The 9,486-nt window shown below is 40.2% G+C and overlaps 1 protein-coding gene across 1 annotated transcript; it reads left to right on the top strand.

Annotated features, from left to right (window-relative positions):
* The first annotated feature begins 812 nt into the window (after nt 1–812).
* asb13b (ankyrin repeat and SOCS box containing 13b) lies at nt 813–5,091 on the top strand. The gene is made up of 6 exons (XM_068723023.1): nt 813–1,637; nt 2,273–2,472; nt 2,550–2,700; nt 3,514–3,648; nt 3,765–3,956; nt 4,038–5,091. The coding sequence occupies exons 1-6, from the start codon at nt 1,595–1,597 to the stop codon at nt 4,226–4,228; spliced, it is 912 nt and encodes a 303-aa protein (XP_068579124.1). The 5' UTR covers nt 813–1,594; the 3' UTR covers nt 4,229–5,091.
* The last annotated feature ends 4,395 nt before the right edge of the window (nt 5,092–9,486 follow it).

Raw genomic sequence — 9,486 nt, 5'->3', positions numbered from 1 at the left:
CATATTGATGCTTGCAACAAAGATTACGTCAAGGAGGACCAGGAGAACTTCCACATGCTTGCCAAGCCAAAAATACATAAAACCTATATTTTAAATATATGTCACAAGAGGTAACCTCTCTCACCAATCAAGTGCTGTAATTGATGAGAGAGGTTAATATTCTTTTAATATATTCAGTGATGGGAAGTTAATGTACCACTTGCACAGAATTATGGGTCTAAAATTGTTGTCAGACCACAGCATGAACCTGCCCAAGCATTATGGGTTAACAAGGGGGACTAGTAGTTTCTGGGCCTTTTGTGGCTACACCCAAACATATTTAGCTGCACCGCGCAAGTAGCCGTATTGTTTGCAATACCTTTGAGTTACCTTGCAATAAGTTTCACAGTCCAATAACATTTGTGTACCTTACATTGGGTTTTGAGATCCCTCAAAAATAAGGTGCAAGGCCGAGATCGCCCTTGTGGCACTGGCACCGCAGTGGCTAGTCTGTGGCAAGCGTCAGTCAGGCGTCAGGACTGTGGCACCTCAGTGAGTAGTCAGTGGCACTTCAGCGGCAAGCGTCAGTCAGGTGTCACAACTGTGGCAAGCGAGCGGCACTCGTTCGGAACCCGGCCGTCAATAAGCTGCCGAGCTGAGCCACATTTCCTGAGAACACCCATTGTTGTTACGATAGGTCATAAACGTAACGACAATCCTATCGTGACAACAATGGGTGTTCTCAGGAAATGTGGCTCCACCCGCTCAGCTCGGCAGCTTATTGACGGGTGCTGAACGAGTGCCGCTCGCTTGTCTCAGTTGTGGCACCTGACTGACGCTTGCCGCTGAAGTGCCACTGTGGTGCCAGTGCCACAAGGAGGATCTCGCTGTCTCTCAAAATAAATGCAAAGCTTTTATTGGCAACTTTCTCAGCTAAATCTAGGCCTCATCGTGTTTGTTTCAACATTTTAAAATGACACTTCCCCAACATAAAATTAATGTAGATGTTGCTGTTGAAATGCAAATGTTAGAACCAGAAAAAAAATCCAAAACCACACAGCGCATCATGGATTAGCAAGTGTAGCGTTACTAGCTAGAGTTAGCCGTGTTAACCACAAAACTAACAAACACACAAAAAGTATTCCTACCTTTGCACTTGAGAAACTCCATTGTCTATACTGTTTTGTATCATGTTGCTCTAGCTAGTTAAACGCTTTATCTTAATTGGTTAACTCATAGGTAGAACATGTTAAGCTCTGATGTCCATGAACCAGGAGGTAAGCTAGTGAATGAATACATTTTACCAATTTCTTCTGCATTGTTAAATAGGAATACACATTTTTTTTTTAATTCTTTGTATTTATATTTATGGCATTCCATTATTTTACTTGAATGCAGAAAACAAGTCTTTCGATTTTCCAAGTCAGTCGCCTACATCTCCCAGAGTTCATAGCTATTGTTTGTTTGTACCGGACTCAGCGTCTCTCACTGAGCACCCCCGCGTGTTTTACGGTAATGCAGCCCTTCCAGTCTTTACTCTTTTGCCTCAAAATGAACAACATGTTTGGCTGAAGTCTTTGTGGTCGACGGAATAGAAAAACGGTAACATGAAATAATGGAGATCACTCGGACCAGACCGTCCTTGTTTGGAGAAATCGGTAAGTAGCTTAGCCAAGACCGAATGACCGGATGTGGCTGGTACACCCATTGCTAGTAGCTACAAGAGTTTCCATTAGCTTTAGTTTCATGGTGGCTAGCTGTCACACGTTTAGCTAGGCCATTGTGAGCTAGCATGCTCTCCTAAAGTGGCTATGAAGGCTCGTTGCGGAGGCCAAGCACGAACTGAAGTGCAGTTTAGCTTTGCTCTTTAACAGCAAATGTGACATACTTAAAGAAATGTTTTATATTCAGATCAGCGGAGCCAGTAACACACACCTTACAATGTAATACAATCAAATACACTAGTGCTGTAGCTCGTGATGGTTTAGATCATGAGTGATTTTATTATGCCCCTTTTCTGTGCCAGGTAATGTAGATGATCATGAACATGTAAAGTATTCAAACCTTTTTTTTTGTCTCATGTTCATGAGGAATTGTAAGAAAAGCTAATTGTGGATCTTTTTCTCTACTTTGTGCTTGATGCTAAATAAAATAGTTATATTTTAGCTGTATTTAAATGGTTGAAATGACCAATTTTTAATTTTGTTAATCAGAATTCAACATACGGACCCTAAGAAAATGTAAAAACCATGAATAGAAAGGCTCAGTATTGTTTGGCTTCTCATATTTGCAGCTCATGGTCTTGGCTTCTGGACGGACCGGTCAGCGGTGCATGAGGCCGCTGCACAGGGCCGGGCCCTCCAGCTGCAGCAGCTGATCCTGGGCGGTGCAGCAGTTAACATTGTGGCAATAGACTCCATCACCCCCCTGCATGAGGCGTGCATACAGGGACAGACTGAATGCGTCAGACTGCTGTTGGACGCTGGTGCACAGGTGAGATGGTGTCAGAGATGGCTTCCCTCATCAGTGCACGATGGACTCTGTTTATTGACTGTGTCATTGTCTTCCAGGTGGACGCTCGTAACATTGATGGAAGCACGCCGCTGTGTGATGCCTGTGCAGCGGGTAGCCTTGAATGTGTCAAGCTGCTGTTGGAGTACGGAGCAACAGTTAATCCTCCGCTGTTTACCTTCTCACCACTTCATGAGGCTTGCATGGGAGGTGCGTCTTGTTACATACAACATCGCACAAGAATGTATGTATGTTGAGTCATGCATCTGTTCATTATCAAGAGGTCTTTGTTTCCTCTGTCTTGCATTGCCAAACCTGTTTCCAAACGGTGCTTGTGTCATGTCAATATAGGTGAAAAGTGGGGGAACTAGTTATGTTTCTGGGAAAAGTCAATAAAACGTTTATCATAGCAGGCTGTACCTTCATGAAGGGAGTCGGTGTTCTTCCTCAATAAGCTCTGGAAACACATCTAGCTCAAGGCTAAGTTCATTCATGTTGTAACAAGTTTAAACATTTAAAAAATCTCCTGTAATGGAACATTTCTCCCAGAGGTAGGGACGTGGAACAAAACGGGAAGAGAGCGCAGAAATGGGGTAAACAAATGCAGTACCAGAGCTCTTGCTTATTAATTGAAAGCCTTTTAAGATCTAGCAAAAAATCTGAAACCAATTACACAACTACCAGTAAGCCTATGGGACAAAAGTGGACTGGTTATGCTTGCCTAGGAATTGGAACACACTGGAATGACTGCAGCAAGTGATGAGTAAGAAGAAAGCTTTAAAGTGAAACAGACAAAATCTATTGATGCTGAACAACAGCTTCTGTACTCTTTGAAGGAAACTACGAAATGCAGCCACCTTTTAAAGCCCACAGGAATTGGGTGTTAGATACTTAAGACCGAATTTTTGGTTGGAGTACCATATCTACATTAGCTTCTCTTACTTTTATGCGACTCTATGTCCTGTGATTTATTTCCCAGCAGTGTTTGGAAACTGACTTTATTTATCCCGTCTCTCCCAATAGGAAATTCCAATTGTGTTCAGTTCATGATCGATCAAGGAGCTTTCATGGAGGCCCATGACTGCCACTATGGAACGCCGCTTCATGTATCCTGTGCAAGGCAACATTATGATTGCGCCAAAGTTCTCCTCAATGCAGGTGAGGTCAAGTTTGTCTTCTGGGTCAAATTATTTTTTTTTGGCGTACAAACACAAATGCTACAAACAAGAAGTATTTCTCTTTTTCATACAGTTTTCTCTTACTTTTCCCAAAAGGGGCAAATGTGAATGCTGCCAAGTTACATGAGACGGCCCTTCATCATGCAGCCAAATCCAAGAGAGCTGACTTGATTGATCTACTTGTGGAGTTTGGGGGGAACGTGTACGCCAGAGATAACCTGAACAAAAAACCCATCCACTACACCAGTCTGGGCTCCACCTCTTATCTCTGCCTTGAGTTCTATGAAAGTAAGTGCGTTTATTTTAAGCGAGCATCCTGTCACTGTCGATATGTAGATCATCTCATCTCTGTTGTTTCCTCTTCCGTAGACACCCCTCTCAGTCTACAGCAGATCAGCAGAGTGGCTGTGAGAGGAGCTCTCGGCAGGAGAGCACGGGAAGTCGTTTCCAAACTGAACTTGCCCAATCGCATCATACGTTTTCTGTCTTACTTGCCACCTCCAGTTATTGAAATTGAATCACCTGTGAGAAGCTTAAGGCACAGCTCTTTAGAAGGTTAATTCCTAGACCAGTTATGATCCCTCTCCGGAAAGTCATATGACAGGATGTTGAAGAGCAGAAGAGCAGCACAGATCAAATGTCATAACACTTCCAGACTAGAGAGATTTCTTAACTTGAATAATCAGACTGCTTGCCCAGGCACATTTGACAGCGCTGAAACACGTACCATGATCTTATCATGATGTTCTGGCCAACCTGTCGGTAAACAACTGCCTGCTTACACAGCCACTGGAGTTATGTTTAAGGCCACCAAAAGAATGTTAAGTCCAGCATTTATTTTCATTTAAACCCTCCTGCTCCTGGAGGTAGATGAGTCTCACCCATACAGTCTGCATGAAGGACAAGATACCGTAACAACCCACACAGGTGGTATGAATCAATTTGTCTGTGTGAATATGTACAGACTGTCTTATCTTTTAGCCTCCATATTACTACGTTGAGTCTGATAACGTGACCTCACATAACTTACAGCACAGCTCAGCCCACCTTCGCCCCGAGCAGAGGCCTCGTGAGCCACACCTTAGTGGGTGTCTTAGGGCCCTTAACAATGCATTCCCAGAATGTTTGGCCACAGAAAAATTTCACATTACTCTGAATCAGTGATAATATCATAAGTATTGCTTCATGGAGCTTAAAATAAACATGAACTTGGCTAGCTCATCATGGCCAAGTAAGTGGGACTTCATCATAGATCTTGTGATACTTAATTGAAACCAGAGGGAACATGAAGTAGTTTGCTAAGATTATGTCACTGTATATATTATGTAACTGTGTACTTTGAATGTAAATTTGTAAATAATACAGATGGTTCTACCTCTATTAAATTTGTGTAAATAAAAAGACCACGACAGGACTATTTTAAAAAGAATTCTCCAGTGTTGTGTCTTCTGTTGTAGCTGAACTACGAGTATCAACATTGCTTATTGTTGTTTTGGTTGTTTCTTTCAGAAAAATGTTGCTTTAAAAGGGTTGCACTTGTCAAAACGACACTATGGTTATTAGGCCATTCAGTCCAGACTTGACTTCGGCAGCTCACATTACCGCGTTTTTTGAAAAGGAGTGAGTCGAGGGGTATTCAGTTGGTTGCAATCTTTCACAAGTGTGTCGGAGAACTACAGTTGCCTTCAGGTAATGTAAAAACTTGATGAAATGCTCTCTCTAGAGCCAGTGTTTGGTTTGTCCATTCTGGCCTACGGTAGAAATATGGCGGACTCTGTGAAGAGGACTGGCTCCATTTAGACATGAAGGGCTCACTTTCAGCTAACGCAAACCCAATTCTTCAGTCGAGGTGATTATTCACTAAAATAAACAGTTATGACTCCTATAAATCTGATGGGTTTCAGAAAGATTGAGGAACCCATAAGAACCCACGGTGACACAATTGTCACAGACAGTTTAAATATCATTGAAAGTCCCTAAGTGACGCATACTGAACATCCTGGAGAAGTCATGTGATCACTTCCAAAATGGCTGCCTGGCTGGTCAGCACATTTGGCAGAACTAGCTAATTTCAAAAATGCTTGTTTTTGTTTCTAAAGGCAAGTTTCAACACATTTAACAATTCTAATGCTTTGATAGCATGTCCTACATTACATCTTAACTGTTCTAACCATGTTTATCAAACTAACTTATGTCTAAAAAGTTATGAAAATATTGTTGTGAATGATAGGCTATATGTCACATCAGGCTTTTAAACTTATTATTGTCTCAGAAAAACCAATGTGACATTGTCACAATAAGAAAAATAGTAATGAGCTACTCTATTGATTCAATTATTTTTAATTAAAATATGTTCTATTGTTGAATTCAAGACATTTAAACCAAAAAAAATGCCAAAATGATTAAATTATTAGTCAAAGGAATTATGAAATTATAAAATACTGTTTCAAAGTAATTTCATTATTTATTTTGCAGTATGGACTAAAATAAAGGATTCAATATTGAGGATGCACTGAAGATCATCCAAGGAGAAGACATTTCTGTCTTGTAAAACAAATCTGAAAAAGATTTTTTGGTTAAACCTAACCAGAAAAGTGGAAATGCAAATAAAAAAGCATATCTTTGTTTTGTTAAATAGGCCAAGTTGATTGGTTTTCAAATAAGGAAAACATCTATACGTAAACCCCCTATGTGGCATGTATGTAACATTTCAGATCTTTGGCACTAAGGGGTAGTGTTAACAAAATATTTTCAGAAATGTGTTCCATGTGGTCTATTTAGTCTGTTTTATATCCCCTATAATTTTCCTTTAAGGAAAAATGGGTTCTTATGGGTTAATGTCTGTGAATAGTGATTTAAGTCCAGTTAATGGTGTAATCTCAATAGGGGGGACTAGGTCTGGAAACTTTACAAAAAATGAAGAGACTTCCCCAAAACCCTTTGGTCTTTCAAAACTGGTGTATATGCAGGAGGAAATCCGTAAATGGCTGGATAACAGTTCTGTGATCAGGCCTCAAAGCAGCAAGGCTGAGATCCTCTTTGCAAGGCAGTTGGGCATACTGGATGCTGAGAGTGGGCAGACAAGCTGGAACCAAATGAAAGATAACCAAAAAAAAACAGACTGACATCACCACTTAACAATTTAAAAGGGTGCTGTAATTCTCCACCAGAAAGCTTTAAAACTGAATTTCCATTCAATCAGCTTGGCCAAATATGTAAAGAATGGCAAGGATTTTGTCCCTGGTTTTCCACAAGACGTCATAATATATGACACAATTACATTTTCTTTCTATTTTGTTGTTGGGGCGACCGTGGCTAAGTGGAGAGCAGGGCTGTCTTTCAATCAGAGGGTCAGAGTTTCGATCCACTTGTCTCATGTCAATGTGTCCTTGAGCAAGACACTTAACCCCAAAAATTGCTCCCGTAGCTGTGCCTACGGTGTATAGATAGATACTGAAATGTAAGTCGCTTTGGATAAAAGCGTCTGCTAAATGACTGTAATGTATTGTCATATTTTAATTTGAATATTATATAGGTGGAGGCTTCAAATAAGTCCAGTAGGCTGTTTGCGTCTTCCTGCACTGAAATATTATTCATCTCTGTTTAACAGATTAAAAATAAACAAACATAACAGACTGTGTTATGTTTGTTTATTTTTATTTTTAAATAAACTAAACTAAACTAAACTAAACTAAACTAAAACGTGTAAGAAGTGTAGCCTACATGAAGATACACAAAATCATCGAAACCATCTTGGGAAATAAAGTTAAACTGAATTAAAGATTCACATAACTCAACAGTTAACTGAATAAATAAAACATGAAAACATCTCGCAGTTACCTGCAAAATAATCGGATGGATTAAGGCTGATGACGTATTTCCTGTCTTCAACCCATCTTTCCTCTACCGTTACCCATAGCAGTACATTGCTAGCCAAACGTTAGCTAGCAGCTAAACACGGCTTCGAGAGGACATATACAAAAATACAAATAATAAAATACTGGCATAACGTCAAATGTAAAATCAAATGTGCTCGAATAATGTGAGGTTACAGGCGTTAAATCCAGTACTTTAACATCAAGAAAACGTCACGACTGCTAGACTGCTGCTAACAGTGTTAGCACGGTGTTACTTCCTGTTCAACCGGGCTAACCACAACAACCTGTAACACTAGTTCCTACTCACGATATAACTTCCTGCTTTTCATTGCGGGTTTATGGATGAATGGAGTGAGGACATGTTTTTGCTTTCATAGGGTACGGCTTGATGCAAATTATGTCCAAAGCAAACATTAACCAGCTAGTAAGCAGGTCAGTAGAGAAGCCAAGAAATATAGATATTTATAAAAGGATTGTGGTAAAATAGAATAGAAAGGAGCTAAAAAAAGATAAACTAAACTAGGTATGAAATATATCTTGAATTGGCATGCAGGCCACAAGTTAAATGTGTATCTGATAAAGATGCTTTAAACAAACAGTGATGAATTCACACGATTTGGTGAAAAAGAAAGACAGCCACGTTCTGTGGAGGCATTGAAAATCCTAAAAACTTTCAGATTCCTGAGCTTGTTATTTGATCCTACCTGAACCACCAGCTGTCTCCACTGATCACCTCCAGGAGAGCAGGTGTTAGGTTTGTAAGAGAGGCATCAGGACAGCAGGAGATATTGTCCTTGTCCACTGAGCTAATGCTTACCAAAAATAACAATCGGGGACAATGGCTAAAGGATGCCAGGTGTTTTTTACATGAACTGATACCTTTTAAACCCTTAAAGACTGCATTTGGCAGCAGTAAATTGTTCATCCTACTTTTGCAGAAAATTCATTTTTGAGGAACATGCTATCTATCAGCAAGGTTGTTGAAAAGCTGTTACTGTTGGTGCCTCACAATGAGCTATACATACTGCAGGTTCAGCAGCTGACACTGTAGGAGAGGCCCTATCAGTCAAATGGTAAGCGATGTGGTGTGCAGCTGGGGTTGTGGCCGGACCAGCAGGCACCAGGAAGAAGAAAAAGAAGGACAGTAGGAAAATAAAACAGCCAGGTAACTCGTGTAAAAGGAAACATTGAAATGCACAGGTTGCTGTGGACATGTTGGTTTAACTTCATGACGCTGATCTTTCTCTAGACACCTGCACCCCCAAATGCAGTCTGGTGAATGTGGTGAATATAATTATCCATCTCTTTTCCTCTGAGAGCTGTTCACAAGCGAGAATTTGCGGTTTGTCTTCTAGGACAGAATTAATTCAAGAGTTAGTTCCTCTTTGTGCATTTCCAGTTTCGGCTCCTCAACTGCTTTTTCAAGTCTGATGAAGTCATATGTGATAAAGTGGATCTCCTTTTCTTATCTGAAGTGCTAGCGTGTCACTCTTGACACATCCAATGTTGATAATCATCGGCTTTACAGCGAGTAGAAACTAAAACACAAGATATCTAGATATAGTTTACTTAAACCTAGTTTTGCGAGTACTTAAAGGCAGCACTGTTAATGCGACTCATTTCATAGCCGCTTCTTCAGTATTCAAAGTCTTTCAGGCCAAAAACCAGCTTGATTGGTATGGAGGGCAGATCATATATCAACAAGTCTGTCCAAGCAGTCAACAGCCTTTGATGATAAGAACTACAGGGAGGAGGTAGAACATGTTTCTGAAAATAAGTAAGAGGTTCTTTTTTTAATGGGTTTCTAATGTCTCTAGACATTATATCAAATGACCTTTACAATGATATCATTCTAAAATGAACAAAACTACATGACTGATGTGTAGGATTTCAAGACATTAAGAGAAAAGGAGGAGCACACTTAAGTTTTTTTTCAGCTT

This window comes from Cebidichthys violaceus, unplaced genomic scaffold, assembly GCF_023349555.1.
Source record: "Cebidichthys violaceus isolate CVI_PGR_0920_01 unplaced genomic scaffold, fCebVio1.0.p SCAF_3, whole genome shotgun sequence".
NCBI lineage: Eukaryota > Metazoa > Chordata > Actinopteri > Perciformes > Stichaeidae > Cebidichthys > Cebidichthys violaceus.
This window is presented reverse-complemented; position numbering and strand designations above follow the sequence as displayed.